Below are 18,546 nucleotides of genomic sequence, written 5' to 3' on the forward strand. Positions count from 1 at the left end.
AAGATCCACTTGGCACTTCTGGCCTCCAGAACTACAAGATAATGCATGTGTTCTTTTAAGCCACTACATTTGTGTGTTTTGTTACAGCAGCCCTAGGAGACTCATTCGTGGTCACAGGCCATCCCTTTATCAGAAAAACATGGCAGGTGGCAGTCTTTCAGAAGAGAACGAGGACTGGCTGGCTTAGGCTGTCCTGTATCCCAGACTTAGAAGAGGCTAGAAAGGGATGGGGGCCTGGCTACATTCTCTGATTAGCTGAGGTCAAGTGTACACAACGGGGGAAATATTGTGGGCAGGAAGGCAGTGGCATTAAGTTAAAAGGGGATTAGGACTTTACCAAGCCCTGTGGAAGGACTCAGTTGAATGCCCTGGGCCAGGACACCAGGCTAAAGTCATAGGACCTATGCCTGGACAAAGTGACAGCGCTGATAGAAGGCACTGAGTCTGTGGAAAGCGCACTGGCCTGCCATTGGCTGGCCCTGCGAGCTCAGACTCTTTCCTCCCTTTTCTGGGTCTCTTGTGGGTGACTTGTTAAGATAATAATCATAATAACAGCAAGCACTTAAATGGGACTTGCTTGGCCCCAGACACTCTGCTTCTTCTTGCTTGCCTTATAAATGTAAATTGACATGTTCAATACCCATAACAAACCAATAGGTAGGTTCTATCATCTTTATTTCACAGATGAGGGAATCGAGGCACAGAGAGGTTAAGAAACTTGCTGAAGGTCACCCAGCAGGGACGTGGTAAATTCTTGATTGGAACCCATGCACTCCAGATCCAAAGAGAACTGAGAGGTAGGGGAACAGGTTGGGGGAGATTTAGCCAGAGATGTTAAATCGAGATAAGTAATAAAGAGCTGGGGGAGGTGGGGAGACAGAGAGAGAGAGAGGAGGGGAAAAAGCCAGCAGGAGCTGGAAAGGTGATTTTGGTATCTCGTCTATGAGAGGTGCTGGAGCAGCTGTGAGGTCTGAGAGAGCTGGGGAGTCAGGTGAAGGGGGCAAGGCATCTCCATCACTAAGAGGCGCCCTGGGGTCTCTCGGAGTGGGCGGAGTGTGGTGACTGCGCCTTGCGGGGCCACAGCCATTATTTGGGTTACACTTATAGACGCACTATGGGAAACGGATCTGATTGAAGCTGCCATGGTGAGGCAGAATCTCATCCCTCCCTGCCCTCTTCTTTGTCACCACCCCCCCCCCCGCCGCCGCCCCATTCCAGCCCCCTTGATCATTTGTGCAGAACCCTCAGGTTTCAGGCAATACCCTTTGAAAAGTGCCGCCCTTGACCGGCTCCATTCCATCAGCTCCTCTCCTCCTGCCTGGATTCCTCCCACTGCCCGGGCTGCAGAAAGCCCACGGAGGTCCCCCCGCTCCTGCCACCCGCCTCCAGGTAGCTTAGGAAGACTCAAGCTCGGACTTCGTCCCTTCCAGATCCTTGCACCAGAACCCGAAGTCTCTGTTAAGTGCACATTCCAACCAGCAAGGTGACTTGAGCAAGCCTCTTCCCTAGACCTCCAGGCCTCATCTGCAGAGTGGAGCTGATAATAATGACCCCATTTTGGAAGCCAAGAGATTGGGCCTCAGAACCTCTTAAGAAAATCAGATAGGGCCAGTGAACACTGAGCGCCTACTTGAGAAGATGCTTTTGCAATTTTAGCCGTCACCGCTTCCACTGTCCTCATTTGACCGGGGAGAAAACTGAGGCCCAGAGAGGTGAAGTGACTGCCCAAGGACACACAGCAAGGCAGTGCAGAGCTGAAGCCAGGACGCAGGCCCTAGAACTGGGCCTCTTCCTCTTTATCCCGACCATGCTGTCAAACCCACAGAAGGAGGCTGCCCTGTGCCTTCTGGCGTGACTCTCCCCAAACCCCCTCTCCTTCTCATATATTTTACAAACAAGGAAACTGAGGCTCAGAGGCACAAAGTCACCTGTCCAAGGCCACCCATCCACTTACATGGGAGCCAGAGATCCAGGTGTGTACGACTCCAAGCTCGCACCCCTTCCCGGTCCATCACGCAGCCTCCGGGACTCCCACCCAGCGCTCGGACGCTGGGTTTCTCTGCACGTGTCCCTGGCCTGGGCTAGTTAAAAGCAGTTCCTCCTGCAGCCTCAACCTGAGCACCTGCCCCCATCATCAGCACATCCCGAGGAGCTTCCGGGGTGCCACGGACAGGTAGCTGCAGATGCCCCAGCCCTAAGTTGCCCTCCGCTCCTTCCGAGTTTTGCTCCTCCTTGGAAGGGAGGGCGGACAGCTGTCCTTGCCTTCCAGGCGGTTGGCAGAGCGGCGGCTGCTCCTGCCTGCTGCCTGGCTGATGGAGAGATTATTTCTAAGCCCTTCCCATCCCCCCACCCCCTCCTCTTGCAGGACCACGCTGGCTTTCCCGGTGGGACTCAGAGTGCAGAGCCCACCGCTGAAGCAGGACGGCTGGCCCGGCTCCCTCCCAGCACGAACCCCTCAGACCCTCACCTCTCATGGGGAAAAGGGATTCTGGGAAAGGGGATTGGAAAAAAACCCACCCCACTCCTCCTGGGCTTTTCTGCAGCTGCTGGAGAGAGAGCTGCAGCATGAACGGACTTCTGGTTTCTGAAGGAGGCAAGGAAAGGAAGGTTGAAAACTAACTCTGCCAGAAACTGCTGTGTTCGGGCTTTCTCTTTTCTCCCCCTTCATCTTCACCACAAACCTGTCTCTTCCCTGGGCATCGAGACATGGGCTCCCCTTGCCCGGCAGAGAAACAGCTGGAAAGAGGCTCCCTGAGACAGGAGGGTGAGTTAAACTTCGGGGGAAGAAGTTAGTGTTTGCTGCAGTGGCGGGGGGCGCGGATTGCAGGGTGCCCTTAAACGTCCTTTGTCAAAGCACTGTTTTGAGTGAACACCTTTCCCACGCTCTGGAAGGTTTGTGTGCTGGCTATTTCTGGGGGGCAGTGGGTTACAAAGTTGGGTTTGTGCAGTGGATTCAGAAAGAGCAGTTTGGGGGGTTCTAGAAAGAGCCCCCGGCTGGGAGACAGAGTCCTTGGTTGCACTGGGACTCGCTGTATGACCTTGGATGAGTCACTTCAGCTCTCTGGCTCTGCGTCTTTTCACTCGGAAAAAAGAACGCTTGGGAAGCAGCTCCCCTGATTTCAAAATACTCTTCTCTCTGCAGGCTGCTCATCGTTCTCTGGCCGTACATTGTAAACGAAGTAATGCACGCAGAATAACAGACTATTGTGTGGCGAGCAAGTGTGAAATGCATCGGCTGTGATTCAACTCTTCGCTGTCTGCTGGAACCCAACTGGCTCTGAAATTGAGAGGAACTTTTATTTCCATTCAGCTGCTGAGTTTTTCTCTTGATTGGAGTGCATCTTGGAATGTAAGGTTATGGATGCTTTGGAAACAGCTCTGGCTAGAATGAATAGCACAGGAAACAGTTGTGGGAGGCTGAGGATGAGAAATATTGTGGCGATGATTTTTTTTAATGCATGCGCTAAATCTAAAACCCTTCCTGTAAGTCAAGCATCCCAAATAGGTCTGAAATGGAGAGAGCATTAGAGGCCCCTTCATTTCACAGATAACAAGACCGAGGCCCAGAGAGGGGGAGTAACTGACTCAAGGTCACACAGCAAGGTGGCTGAGGCAAGCACCCAATGAACACGGAGGAGTGCTCTCATTGATAGCAAAGTCCTCTAAGTGGGAAAGCAAATAAGAGGGCTCAGGTGGTCCTTGTGGAGCTTCTCCTGGGAGTCAGACGCTGTGCCACATACAGTTCCTTGTTACTTAACTTTTCTGGGCCTCAATTTCCTCATCTGCAGAATGGATGTACTAATGTCTACCTCATGGGGTTGTTGAGATGAGTTAACGTAGGAGAGGCATGTGGGTCAGTGCCTGCCATGTCACAAGCGTCTAGAAGTGTTCTTAATATACACTTCACATGTATTACTGCACATAACCTTCACTGTGCCCAGTGGGGTGGGTACTCAAACTACCCCAGCTGTGCAGATGACACAAAGGGCTCAGAGAGGCTGAGAAACCTACCTGGGGTGGCAGTCCGTAAGGGATCGCAACCTGGCAGTGAACTTGACAAAGTTTTACCCTAAGCTCTATTTTCAACAACTGTACTTTGCAAAGTTGGGACAAGTCTTGTCATTGCCATAACGATGCTGAGATCAGAGAGGTTAAGCTACATGCCCAAGACCACACAGCCTGAAACTGACACAGCTGTTCCAGGGAGATTCTTCTGAGATATAAATAAATGCTCCATCAGGGAAGGGATGTCATCATCATCTCTTTTTGTTCACTGAGATCCCAAGCGCATAGTAGGTGCTCGGTAAATCTGTGTTGGATGGAAGATTAAAAGAATAAATGATGCAGATGCAGTTGCAGGAAAGCAGACATGAGGAGATACTGTCTAGGACTCTGCCCTGAGACTGATGTCTCCCCCGTTCTCTTGCTCTTGTCCCTTTCGGGCGCCAGGACGTCTTCGGTGATAGCCATGCCTTCCAGAGACAGGGGCCTGCATCCTGGCCACCATCACCTCGGCTCCTGCGGCCCTTTGAGTCAGTTCTTGCCACGCCCCGCGGAGCCCCCGTCCATCAAGGGCATTTACTACCGCAGGGCCCGGAAGCTGGGAGCACAGGACGCCTCCTGGACGGGGGACCTGAAGAAGGAGATGCTGGTCAACGTGGGGGGCAAGCGGTACCTCCTTCCGTGGAGCACGCTGGACGAGTTTCCACTGAGCCGCCTGAGCAAACTCCGCTTCTGCCGGACCCACGAGGAGATCGCGCAGCTCTGCGACGATTACGACGAGGGTAATCAAGAGTTCTTCTTTGACCGGAACCCCAGCGCTTTCGGGGTGATCGTGAGCTTCCTGGCGGCAGGCAAGCTGGTCCTCCTCCAGGAGATGTGTGTGCTGTCCTTCCAGGAGGAGCTGACCTACTGGGGGATCGAAGAAGCCAATCTGGAGACGTGCTGCCTGCAGACACTGCTGAGGAAGCTGGACGAACTGGCCGAGCTGCGCACGGAGGAGACGCTGCAGCGCCGGGCAGCCGGCCGCCCCGCCGTGCACACGTCCCGCTGGGCGCTCTTCATGAACCGGCTGCGGGAGATGGTGGAGAACCCGCAGTCGGGGCTCCCCGGAAAGGTCTTTGCTTGTCTGTCCATCCTCTTCGTGGCCACCATGGCCGTCAGCCTGTGCGTTAGCACCATGCCGGACCTGAGGGCAGAGGAGGGCAAGGTGAGTGTTGCATCTCTCTACCGGGCATGGTGCCCGGGACCCGCGGCACTGAGGGCCCACGAAAACGTTTAACATCTTTGCAAACCAGTGGTTAAGACTCTGCCCTTCCCATGCAGGGGGCGTGGGTTCGATCCCTGGTCAGGGAACTAAGATCCCACACGCCACACAGACAAAAAAAAAAAAAAAAAAAGAAATGAATATGATCCAGTGTGGATTGTACTCATTTTCAGACCAATGCAGTGGTAAAAGATAATTTTATACATTTTTTTTTTGAAGAAGGAAGCACATAAAGGGCACCCATGAAAGTCATCAGGGGCCCTGCCTCCAATAGAGAGCGCCAGGCATTGACAAACCCACCGTGGTCTTAGTGGGCTGAGCTGGCCCAGCCCGGCCTCTCCTGGCTCTGTGACCACTGGCGAATTGCTCCACCTCTCTGAGCCTCAGTTTCCTCTTCCGTAAGACAGCTGACATCACTATGAAGGTGCACACAGTCCATGCACCCATCGCATGTTAACTGAGCAGCTACTCTGTGCCAGGCACTAGACCAGGACCAGATTCCCTACCTCCTTAAGCCAACCTTCTCGTGGGCATCCAGCTCCATTTGTCAGATGAATAAACTGAGGTTCAGGGCACTTAGCTTCCTTGGAGTAACCGAGTGAAGATGCCGATGATGGCAGAGACTCTCGGCCCTTGTTCCCGAGCCTCCCAATCAGTCCCACCGGATGGGGAGCTCACAGATGAGTTGATTTGGAAGTGACCCTGCCCCAGGAGGCCAGAGCAGAAACGTTTGCTTGCCCACTTCTGCCCTCTCTGTCTGGGAAGCTGTGGGAGACCGCCCACACCCCCCAGGGGGCCAGATGGTCTGAGAAATGAGATAAGAATCTAACATTTTGTTGGGAAGGTTATTGGAGAGCTTCAAACTGAGAACTGGATTGTTTCCTAAGTTAAAATGTTGCTCTATAATCCTCCATGGCTCCCCAACACCTAACTTATGGAGCTTACGTTATAGCAGAGAGAGAGCCGATAAATAAAACATATACATAAGGCAGTGCAGGCTGTATATGGTTTATAACTGGTGTCAGTTGACCTAAGTTCCCTTCTCTTAAACATATATCCCAGGGAGGATCAGAGAACTTTCCAGATAGAGAGGACTTAGATGGAAAACCAGCCATTGCTTCACACCCAGAGTAGGCTCTCAATAAATATTTGCTGACTAAAGTGTATCTTGTTCAACCTATTAGTATTTTGTCCTAAAGAAAACCACCCAAAATATTTTGACTTTCAAACAGCTTTTTTCCCCATAGAGAGGGCTATAGCTCTAATTGTAGGCATTTTTTTTCATTCTTTAGCACGAAATCATGTAATTTAATAGCCTGCTTGTTAACAGAAATATTTACACGTGGATGCTGCAGTAAAAAGATTAGGACAAAGTAAGGGGCCTCCGTCCCCTGTCCCCTAAGGGTGCCCTTGATCCCCGTTGCTGAGGAAGGACCCCTGGATTTTTCACAAGCCTGTTCCTCTTAGGGATGGATTTTCAGGGAGCCAGGATTTAGACTGTGCAGAGGGACAAGCTCTTTTCAAAGCCTAATGCTTTGAAAATTACCCAGGGTATGAACACAGGTTGGTGTGACAGGGACTTGGAAAATTAAATCAGAGGTGGGTAAGAGGCCCGCAGAACCGGGGAATCAGGCAGCCATTTCTCCTCCTGGGACGAGGGAGGTGATGCCCCCGGTCCAGTGGCAACCTCTGTGCAACTGTGAAGCCCTCCCTGGGTGTTCTGCCTGGAGAGGGGCTGGGAGATGCAGCCCTCCAAAAAAATGTGTGTCTATTTCGATGGTAATTCAGAGAGCCTGGAGGCTGAGGACCAGGTGGGCTTTGTTCTTTCAAACTGCGCCCTTACATTTACATAAAAAGACGATGTTCTTTCCCGGCCACAGGTGCCTGGTATTTCGTATTTATCAGTCTGAAAGCAGCGATTCAGCACCGACTGCAAAGCTGGGCAGCTACTTCTGGGGACAGGAAGTGCCCAAGAGGAGTGAGGGTTCAAGTCATCCTGAGGGGATGTGACTTGCAGAACACCTCCATCAGACGCGGAAGAGGTGGCACGCAGGGTTGGAGAATTAGCACACCTGTGAAGAAAGTATTTTGCTTGCCCTTAATTCTTCTAGCTTCTTACGGCAACATCCCTTGAGTAAACTTGGCAGTTGGGGTGCAAGGTCTGTGCCCGAGATTACAAATTAAAATGGAGGAGGCAGGAGGCATTGTGGACAGGAAAGACCAAGCCAAGTGCCTAAGCACCTCCAGAAGCATTCAGACTCTGCTGGGTTCCCTGGGGGAGCTCAGCCCAGAAGGGATGAGAGAACTGATGCTTATTAAGTGCCCTTCAGGAGGCTGGCATTTGACAGGATGGACTTAATCCTTGTAACAGCTTTGGGAAGTGAATACCACTTCTACTCCCATTTTACAGATGAGGAAACTGAGGCTCAGGGAAGTTTTTTTTTTATCACTTTCCTAAGCTCAAAGTTAGTAAGTGGCAGAGCCAACATTTGAGCTCACCTCTGCCTGGCTCTAAAACCTGACCCCTTGCACCCCTTCTTCCAATGCTCGGCCCTCTACCTGTAGGCTAGACCCTCAGCCTCAGTGGCACTTAGCATTTCTAAGGCATCTGGACTTTGTGAAGTGCTTCTCTGTCTAGGGTAATGGTTCTGAGTGCCGACGCTCTGGGTTTGAATCTTGGCCTCACCCCTCATGAACTCAATGATCTCAGAAAAGTCACTTAACTTCTTTGAGCCTCAGTTTCCTTATCTGTAAAATGGGGATGCTATTAGCCCTTTCCTCAGGGGGTTATGGTGAGGATTAAAAGAGTAATTCGTGTAAAGTGATTGGAACAAAGCCGACACACAGGAAGTGCTCAAAAAATGTTAGTCATCGTCATTATTCACTTATCAGGTACTAGTTAACAGGAAGTCACCACATTTATCCTTTTATTCATTCATCAACAGTCACTGAGTGCCTACTAAGTCTATTCTTCTAGATGCTGCAGATAAGACAAATTTCTCACTTTCTTGGAGCTTATATCCTGAGCATCCCAGCTCCATTTTTTAAATTGAGGTGGAATTCACATAACATAAAATTAACCATCTTAAAGTGAACAATTCAGTGGCATTTAGCATGTTCTTAAGGTTGTGCAGCCAACACCCCTATCGAGTTCCAGTACATTTCCAAAAGAAAACCCTGGACCAATCAGGCAGCCGCTCCCCACCCCCACCCTCAGCCCCTGGCAACCACCAGTCTGCTTTCCGTCTCTGCGTCCCTATTCCAGACACTTCATATAATGGAATCACACAATATGTGGTCTTTTGTTTCTGGCTTCGTTCACTCCATATAAGGTGTTCAACGTTCATCTGTGTTGTAGCCTATGTCAGTACTACATTCCTTTTTAGGGCTGAGTAATATTCCACTGTCTGTAAATGCCACAATGTGTTTATCCATCCATCCAGTGGTGGATTCATCAGGTTCTTTGCTTCGCTCCGCCCGGGTCCTCTGCCAGGGCTGTCACCCCTGCCATTTAGCCCTAGCGTCCTTTCCTTGTAGCCCTTGCCTGGCCTCTCTGCTGGTCAGAGCACCTTGTCCCCCCTCTGGGGGAGTCAGAAGGTCACCAGGCAGCTACAGCTGAACACATGGTCCTTTTCTCTTGACCTTTTTCTTCCTCCTTACTGCTGCTACCTGGCTCTGCCCTCGGACGAGTCACTCTGTTTCTCTGTGCCTCTATTTCCTCACCTATAAATGAGGATAATGACAGCACCTGCTCAGAGGGAGGCAACAGGACTGACGGTCTATTTATGATGTGCTGGCACAGAGCCAGCAGTGGCAATTTTTACCCACCTTTGGGATTCGCTCATGCCCCTCCCGCCTGCACATCTGCTTTGTTCCTCAAACTCTCTCCCAGCTCCGTGGGACCCCTGGGGACAAGCACAGGCACATGCTCTCACATCGCCTCCTGTTCTAGCTTCTACTTCTGCCCAGAGGTTTGCTTCAGACTTCGGGGATGTTGCGAAGGGACACACTCTGGATCGCATCTGTGCAAAGTGCACTGGATGGGAGCAGAGCCTCGGTGCGGTTGGGGGTGGGATGGCGGGGCTCTGCTTCCCCCACCCCCTCGTGCCCTGTGCTTTCCGCGTCTCGCTGGGATGGGGAAGGAAGGAAGGCACAGAGAGATTTTTTTTTTTTAACAGAGAGATTTTTAAAGACCAGGTGGAACCCCTGGGGGCCCTTGATGGAACAATTCCCTCCTGGTGCGGGTGCAGCTCACCTTTGGGGCTGCAATTCCCTCCCACTCCTCCCCGCCTTTGATAGAAAGTCTCGTGCTGCAGCCAGTGTCTCCTCCTACCTGGCCCTTTCTTGGATCATGGATCAGCTCCATAGACAACTGCCCGCTCTGTAGCTTCTGTGTTCAGTGACATTTGGTAATGGCTTTACGGAATTCTTCTTAACCTGTTTTGGGAGTTTGTGGCGGTGGGGGGGGGGGGTTCCCTGCCCCCTGCTGAGTCTCCCTATATCCCAGCCAACAAGCACTGTTCCCCATTTCCTGGATGGGCCCCCCTTTCCTGAGTATACATACTTCATGCTGTCCCTCCTGCCTCACCATGCTGCCCTGGTCTCTGTGCGTCCAATTCCTAGCCCCCCCCTCAGAGCCCCCATGTGCCAGGGTTGGGGAGTCAGGGCGGCTAGGAAGAGGGGGCCAAGGGTAGGGGCATGGCTGGGGAGGAGGGACGGCGGCTCAAGGCGAGGGGGACAAGGGAGAGGACCGTGGAAGGGGCCTGAAGGAGGGGAGGATGGCAGAGAGACCTGGCTCTCGGGGAGAGGCTTGAGTCAGCACCACCAGGCACCGGGAGGGGGAGGATCGAGGCCAGCGCCAGAGGCACAAATGATGGATTTCACAGACAGGAGGAAGGAAAGGGAGGGAGGTGGGTGGAACTGCTGAATGGGGCAGTGGGACCAGCACTGAGCTAAGCGGGTAAGACGTGGCCGATTCTGGCCTCATTCCCAAAGAGGGAGGTGGCAGGCATTGCTGTGAGAGAGACAGAGGGTGCAGGGGAGACTCCAAGGTCAAGACTTTGGCCCCGAGTCCCTCCCAGATGGAACTTCTAGAACTGGCCCTCGCTGCACCTGCAGCCCATCTGCTGGACAGCCTGTCCGGATGGACCCTCAGGGACAATGGCTTTGTCCTCAGAGAGCCCTGGCCTCCCTCTGACCCCAGAGCCCTTCAGAGCAGCTCTGCTTTGGAGCTTCAGGAAAGGATGGGGCAAGGCTGTGGACCTCACTCCCTGCCTCACCCAGACTGACTTGGCCATTCAGACTCAAACTCGAGTTTCTTTTTTATTAAGATATAATTCATACCCTCAAATATTCAAGTGCACAAATCAGTGATTTTTAGTATACAGTAATGCAACCATCCCCACTAATTCCATAACATTGTCATCACCCTAAAAAGCAACACTGCACACACTTCCAATTATTCCCCATCCTCTCCCCGCCCCCATCCCACCAGCCCCAGGCAACTGCGAACATACTTTCTATCTTCATGAATTTGCCTTTTCTGGGCATTTTATAGATATGGAATCATACAATATATGGTCTTTATGTTGGCTTCTTTCACTGAGCATAAGGTTTTCAAGGCTCATCTGCTTTGTAGCACGTGTGAGGACTTCCTTTTTATGGCTGAATAATATTCCATCATATGGAGAGATCATATTTTGTTTATTCATTCATCCATTGATGGGCATTTAGCTTGTTTCCACTTGTTGGCTGTTATCAATCACACTGCTGTGGACCTTCATGGACAAGTTTTTGTGTGGATGTGTGCTTTCAGTTCCTTCGGGTATATACCTAGGAGCGGAATTGCTTGGTCATATAGCAAATGTATGTTTAAGTTTTCTGAGGGACCACCCACCTGTTTTCCACAGCGGCTATACCACTTTACATTCCCACCAGCAATGTCTGGGAGGTTCCAATTTCTCCACATCCTCACCAACACTTGTTTTTCTTATTGTTGGTTTAATATATCATATTAGTTTCAGGTATACAACAGAGTGATTCGATATTTTTGTATCTTATACTCTATTTAAAGATATTATAAAATACTGGCTGTATTCCCTGTGCTGTACGTTACATCCTTGTATCTTATTTATTCTATACCTAGTAGTCTGTACCACTTAATCCCCTTTTCCTAACACTTGTTATTTTTTGTCCTTATAATCACAGCCATCCTAGTGAGTGTGGAGTGGTATCTCATTGTGGTGTTGATTTTCAACTCTGATTTAAAAAATAAAAATAAAAACTTTCCCGGATGGGGCTTCCCTGGTGGCGCAGTGGTTGAGAATCTGCCTGCCAATGCAGGGGACACGGGTTCGAGCCCTGGTCTGGGAGGATCCCACATGCCGCGGAGCAACTAAGCCCGTGAGCCACAATTGCTGAGCCTGCGCGTCTGGAGCCTGTGCTCCGCAACAAGAGAGGCCGCGATAGTGAGAGGCCCGCGCACCGCGATGAAGAGTGGCCCCTGCTTGCCACAACTAGAGAAAGCCCTCGCACAGAAACGAAGACCCAACACAGCCATAAATAAATAAATAAATAAATAAATAAAATTAAAAAAAAAAAAACTTTCCCGGATGGAAAATTTGGGGCATTTACAAAGTAAATAGAATAATCTAATGAACCCCCAGTAAGTACCCATGTCTCAGCTTTCACGATGGTCCACAGTCTGCCATTCTGGTTCTCTCTCTCTCTCCACCCCCTCCCACCCCCAATCATTTAGCACCATGATCATTCATTTTATTTTTATTTTACAGTTTTATGGGTGAAATTTACATACACCGAAATGCACAAGTCTTAGCTGTCCAATGTAACAAATGGGGCACACCCACAGCCCTGTTTAATATGGAATATTCCCATCACCCCAGAATGTCCTTTCAGGTCCGTTTGTGGTCTTCCCAACCCATCCAGAGGCAGCCACTTTTTTGGTGATTCTGTCCACCTCAGGTGAGTTTTGCCCGCTCTCGGACTTCACCTGGATGGAAACATTGCCCCACATCCGTCTGTGACATTCGTCCATGCTCTCACGGCGTTCACCCCTCCGGCCTTCCTGGGGCTGGTCACGTTCCTCTGCATTGCAGGAAGGAATCAGAGCACGCCTCATTCGCGGTGACAAGCCCCCCAGGGGGGCGACCAAGCATCCCGGTTTGCCCAGGACTGAGGGGAAGTTCTGGTGACCTGGGACTGTCTGTTGCCCAACCTGGAAAGTTCTGGGCAAACCAGGATGAGTCGTTCATCCTACCTACAGGATACAACCAGAAACTCCCTCACAGAGAGAGTGACTTTTTTCTTTCCTTCCATTCTAGTTTTCTTCAAATATTGCCTGGCCTGGGAATTGTTTTCTCAGCTCGAACCCCATAAACCCCTGCCATTCCAATGCCGGCCGCTAACAGGGCATTTCTCTGTGGACCAGTGCTGGGAGGTTGGTTTAGGATGCAGAGGGGAGCAGCAATGCAGGGGTGACTCGGCAGAGCCCTTGTTGCCGGGCAGGGAGGTGGCCGGTGGGAGGTGGGTGGTGCGTGCCTGGAACATCCAAAAGCCAGCACCAGAGGCAAAGGGAGGAAGGACCCACAGAGCCTCCTCTGCCTCCCAGGAGTCACCTTCCTGAGCTATTGGGTCGCTGGTCTGGGAAGACTGTTCCCAGGCCACACAAGGCTCTTACACCAAAGGAAAAACTCCCAGAATGTCAGTGATGAAAGAGGCCTTATCGAGAGAATCTGGCCCAGAGGCTGAAAAACTTCCAGGTGCCTCTGAGTCAACAGGAGGCCTTACCAAAATGCAGATTCCTGGGCCTCACTCCAGGGCTTTGATTTTGTGATGGGGGCCCCAGAATCCACATTTGTAACAAGCACTCTGGGGCACTCTGATGCAGGGCTTATGAATCAGCTTTGAGAAATACTGATTCTGTTCCACCCTCTTCATCAGAAACTAAAGCACAGAGAGCGGCAGTGACCATGGAAAAGTCACACAGCAAGTTTGTAGCAGGACTGGGGAATCAGGATCCAAAACTCCTGAGCCTTCCAGAATCCTGAAGCAAACCCCAGGCAGTCATGGCAAAGACGTCTAGTGTGTTGGAGAATTTCCTCAGCCTCCTGTAAAATCCAGGATAGGAGAAGGATAGTTACCCTTAAACAGACCAGGCAGGATATGTCTGCAACCAGTGAATCATCTCATACGGGTAGCTACAATGTTTCACGTACCTGAAGATGCAGCAGCCTGCTAACTTCTTTACCTGCGTCATTTCCGTTTGTCTCAACCCTCCCGAGGCAGAGAACCAAGGGAGAGAGCTACCCAGCACTGCACCGGCAAATAGAGATCAGGACGGTCCAGCCTGTTTCTTTCTTCAAAGGCCAGACAAAAAGAATATTTCAGTTTAGTATTCCTGTGAGCCCAGGCACTGGAAATAATTTCTTTTTCCACGTCAGAGGTTTTTAATCCAAAGAAAACTGCGCTTGTCAACATCTTGCTTTTCACTCAATCAACTGGCTTTGGTCATTGGTTCACTCATCCGTCATAGATACAGATGATAGAGATATAGACACAGATGGAGACAATATAGAGATAGACGCAGATAGAGATGAAGATGTAGATGTAATATTTAGAGTCAAGTTCTCAACTCTAGCTCCACATGAGAATCATTGATGGGGCTTCTGGAAAATCCTACCGCTCAGGCTAAAACCTAGATCAAGTAAATTAGAATCTCTGGCATCCCGACCTGGACATCAGGATTTTTCAAAGCCCCCCCAGGTGATTGTAACACGTGCAGTCAAGGCTGAGAACCACTGCACTAGACCAGAGCTTCTCCAACCTTATTGTGCACACAAATCATTGTTAAAATGCAGATTCTGGCTCCGCAGGGATGTCGTGGAGCCCAAGATTGCGTGTTTCTAACAAGCTCCCAGGGGAATCTGATGCTTTAGGTTCCAGGGCACACTTTGAGTAGCAGAGGGGCTAGCGGAAGTCTCTGTTGGGGGCAGGGGCAGGGGTGTGAATGACACAGTGAGGAACCCACTGGAGCCCCACCTGGCTGGGATCTCAGGAGGGAAATAGTTGCAATCCGCATCACAGGGATGCCAGTGTCCTCTCTGCCTGCCTCGGGCTCCAAGTCCCCAGAAACCACATCTGCTTCTCTAGTCCTTTACCTCCGGAGTCTAGCATGGGACCTGGCACAAGGTGAGTCATCCATGCAATTTTGTTGGATGAATGAATGAGGGATGGCGGGCAAAGTGGTTACAAAACAGTGCATAATCTCTGGGAGACCATCTACTATGAATATGAGCTCAGGCAAGTTATCTCAGTGCTCGGGACCATTTCCTGGGCCATAAATGAAGCCGGGCTGCCTGCTCATGGCATCACTGTGGGGCTTAAGTGACAGCACCAGAGCAGTGCCTGGTACCCAAGAGGTGCTTATGTCATAAAGGAGAAACTTGGCTCCTCTAATCAAGAGGCCTCACGATAGAACAGCTTTCAACACAATAGAAGCTGGTTACTCTCATAAAGAGGGAGCGAGGCGAGTGGGCAGCTCTCATTCTGACACCCAGATTTTTCCCACTATGATGCTCATCCTTCCCAGGGTGTTGGTCCGATCTGCTGGTTCTAAGCTGGGGTGCAGGGCCATGTGGGTTGTCCTGGCTCACAGGAAGGGGAGAAAGAGTGTGCAGGAACTCACGCCAACACTAAACTCCTGGAACTGGAGGTGGCATGCATCACCTCTGTTTATATTCTGTGGGTGGGGGCTTGGTTATGTGGCCATGCTTAGCTGCAAGGGAGGCTGGAAAAGTGGTCTCTGATCTAGCTGACTGGCCATGCACACAGCCACTACTTGAGAACTATGTAAAAAGGGGGTTTTGGTAGATGACTAAGAGTCTACAACAGGGCCCCATCGATGTATAAATGATAGCTAGATAGATAGATAATATATAGAATATAGAGACCATATACTATACAAAGAATATATATAGAATATATATTTAATGTTTAATATATGCTATACTTAATATATCAGTATATTGTGATATGTATTATATAATATATATTACAGTAATATATTATGTGTATTATAAATATTAATATATTATATATTAGTACGTGTTGATATATTATTAATATATATTTAATATATAAAATATAGAGAGACTATATCTTTAGTACAGAGACTCTGCATATGGAATCGATATCGGTATCATTACAGATCTACGGCATTGCTTTTCAGTGTGCTTATTTCGCCATTTCCCACGCTGCTGCCCGTCCCCTCCCTACCCTGCGTTTTGTCGCCTCTCCAGGGGGAGTGCTCGCGTAAGTGCTACTCCATTTTCATCGTGGAGACCGTCTGCGTGGCCTGGTTTTCCCTGGAGTTCTGCTTGCGGTTTGTCCAGGCCCAGAACAAGTGCCAGTTCTTCCAAGGGCCCCTGAACATCATCGACATCCTGGCCATCTCCCCCTACTACGTGTCCCTCGCGGTGTCCGACGAGCCCCAGGCGGACGGCGCGAGGCCGAGCCGCAGCTCGTACCTGGAGAAGGCGGGACTGGCGCTGCGCGTGCTGCGGGCACTGCGCATTCTCTACGTGATGCGCCTCGCCCGCCACTCGCTGGGGCTGCAGACGCTGGGCCTCACCGTGCGCCGCTGCACGCGCGAGCTCGGCCTGCTCCTCCTCTTCCTCTGCGTAGCCATTACCCTCTTCGCTCCTCTGGTCTACGTGGCCGAGAATGAGTCCGGGCGAGTTCTGGAGTTCACCAGCATCCCGGCCTCCTATTGGTGGGCCGTCATCTCCATGACGACGGTGGGCTACGGAGACATGGTCCCGAGCAGCGTGCCGGGCCAGATGGTGGCCCTCAGCAGCATCCTGAGCGGCATCCTCATCATGGCCTTCCCGGCCACGTCCATCTTTCACATTTTCTCGCACTCCTACCTGGAGCTCAAGAAGGAGCAGGAGAGGCTGGAGGCTCGCTTCCGCCGCCTGCAGAACGCGGCCACGGCCAGTGAACACGAACTCTTAACCGACGTCCAAGACCTGATCCTGGAGGGCCCTGCCTTGCCCATCGCATACATGTAACTCAAAATCCCCCCTGAATATTCCAGATCTTCAGCCCATCGCCCTCGGCTTACACGAACTGGAGAACACCAGCACCTACATCATCCAGTGGTGTGTTTCTAGAGCTTGGGGGTCACTCCCAGAGCTAGGAGGGGCTTGAGGCCAAAGATGTTTGGTTGGGTGATTCTTGACTCCTCCCTGGCCACGACGTCCACGTCACTTGCCGTCTCCTCTCTCCCTGCCCCTCTCTGAGCACAAGCAAGTTCGCTTGCTGGGTTAGGTCTGTCTCCCTTTAATCTCGTTTCCTTCCCTGCAGAGTCTTCAACAACCCAGGCTAGGTTCCAGACACCTAGAGGACCAATCCTACAGAATTCCATTCCTCCCTGAAGACCCTCTTTCCTGGGCCAACCCACCCCCAGGAACTGGAGGTTTCAGTCACTGCAAACCTTTCTGATCAGGTCCCTCCACCCAGCTCTACTGGGGGTTCTAGCCGGGGTCAGTTCTTCTACCACTTACACCACCAATGGCATTTTTCTAATGTAGCTGCCTCCCCCCAGCTCTGGAAGCTCTTAGCCAAGAAGGCAGAACTGGCCTCCACGTTAAGTCCCACACTGGGGGATGGTGGCCTGCCACCCCTCCTGATGCACTTGGGACCTGGACAGGAGCGGCACTTGTCAGCACAGCAGGTCCTCCTTGGCCACCTGGGCTCTTGGTGAGACATCGTCCAATTATCCGGTCCTTGGCCTTGGCAGAGCCTACCTCTCACAGGGCACTGCATTGTCCCTTGAGAGAACCATTCCTGCAGCTGGTTCCTCCAGCACTGCGGGGACCTCGGCTTTCCACTCTCAGCTAAGCCACCACAGATGCAGCGTAGAAACGAGGGCAGACTTAGGATCTGCCCCTTGCCTGCTCCCCCCCTCCCCCCACCCCGACCCCTTGATGCCAGAGAATAGATGTCCTTGGCTGATATTTAAATTAATTCATTTGCTCATCCATTCATTCATTAACAGACCCGGCCCTTTGCCTCCAGAGTAGGAGGCAGAGGTAGGACCAAGTCATTAGAGATAAAAGCAGTGCATCCTGAGCAGAGGGGAAAGAGCGGTGCATTCTGGGCAGTCGGCTCACGGAGGGCTTCACAGAGACACAGGAAGGGGTTGAATGCGGAGGGCTGTTCGGGCTGTTTTGGGACATGAAGCTGGGAAGGTGGGCTGGGATGAGATGCTGTGTAGTGGACTGGGACATTTCGGTAGATGGAGAGGAGATATCGCAGATGCTGGAGAAAGGGGTGATGTGAACGGACTGCAGGTGTGAATGATGATGATGGTGGGATGGGTTGCAGGAGGACCAGCTGGGAACAGGGAACAGTCGAGCAGGTCAGGCAAGCCATGAGGGCCTGCCTCCTCCACGTCGTTAATCGTACAAGGTGGTGGCAGCCCTGGAGTCTCGTCTTTTGTTGCCCAGCTGAGCACACCTGGGAGAGGCCTCGATGGCACCTCCCACCAGTGATTCGGCCGCGCACAGCTGCACGCCGTCGGCCGTAAATCCGCTGAGAGCACGGGGTTGCAAATGGACGATGGAGAGAAGATCGTGGACCTGTGGCTCTGATGTAGTTAGTTCACGTGTGAGCGTGTTCGCATTTCATCAGTGGGGACAACTTAACGTGCCGTTCATTCATTCCACTAGTATTTAGTGCAGGCCTACTATGTGCTGGGCACACGCCTTCCCCTGACCTCAACGCCAGGGTCAGTGTGGCCTCGGGCTCTGGCACAGGGGGGCACCCACATCAGCATCTAGCTTCAAGCTGGCCTTGATCTCGTGGGGAGCCCTCGTTCCCTTTGACTTCTCCGGGTGCCCTCCCAGCTGACAGACACCCTTGTCCCCGTCCCTCTAACCCCCCAAAAGTCAGCAGGGCACCCCCCAGTCCTTCCCATGCTATTCCACCAAATAGGCGCTTGGCATAGTGGCAAGGTGGCCAGTGTCACAAGGAAAAGCCCTACCCCCTAGAAAAGCCTCCTGTGACTTTAGCTCCTCTCTGTCAGTTTCAGGCATTGGGCTAGGTCTGTGGTTTTCCAGCTGGGGTCTCACGAAGACCCTCAGGGCTACTGTGTGAGTGGAGAGCTCTGAATCCCAAGGTGCAGCACTTGCAAATAATGATTTTTTTAAAAATGTGCAAATTTCTAGATACCCTCCCCCATTTCAGTCATGGCCCCCACT

General features: G+C 51.5%; 1 protein-coding gene across 1 annotated transcript; it reads left to right on the forward strand.

The window, feature by feature from the left end:
- Positions 1 to 2,700: 2,700 nt before the first annotated feature.
- Positions 2,701 to 17,052, forward strand: KCNG4 (potassium voltage-gated channel modifier subfamily G member 4). The gene is made up of 4 exons (XM_007182566.2): positions 2,701 to 2,764; positions 3,143 to 3,349; positions 4,450 to 5,209; positions 15,583 to 17,052. Coding segments are annotated over exons 2-4 (1,533 nt in total). The 5' UTR covers positions 2,701 to 2,764; positions 3,143 to 3,347; the 3' UTR covers positions 16,354 to 17,052.
- The last annotated feature ends 1,494 nt before the right edge of the window (positions 17,053 to 18,546 follow it).

The sequence above is a fragment of the Balaenoptera acutorostrata genome, chromosome 19 (genome assembly GCF_949987535.1).
Source record: "Balaenoptera acutorostrata chromosome 19, mBalAcu1.1, whole genome shotgun sequence".
NCBI lineage: Eukaryota > Metazoa > Chordata > Mammalia > Artiodactyla > Balaenopteridae > Balaenoptera > Balaenoptera acutorostrata.

Coding starts and splice junctions, on each gene's coding strand:
- KCNG4 (XM_007182566.2), top strand. Junction 5,210..15,582: donor TGAGGGCAGAGGAGGGCAAG/GTGAGTGTTGCA, acceptor TCGCCTCTCCAG/GGGGAGTGCTCGCGTAAGTG.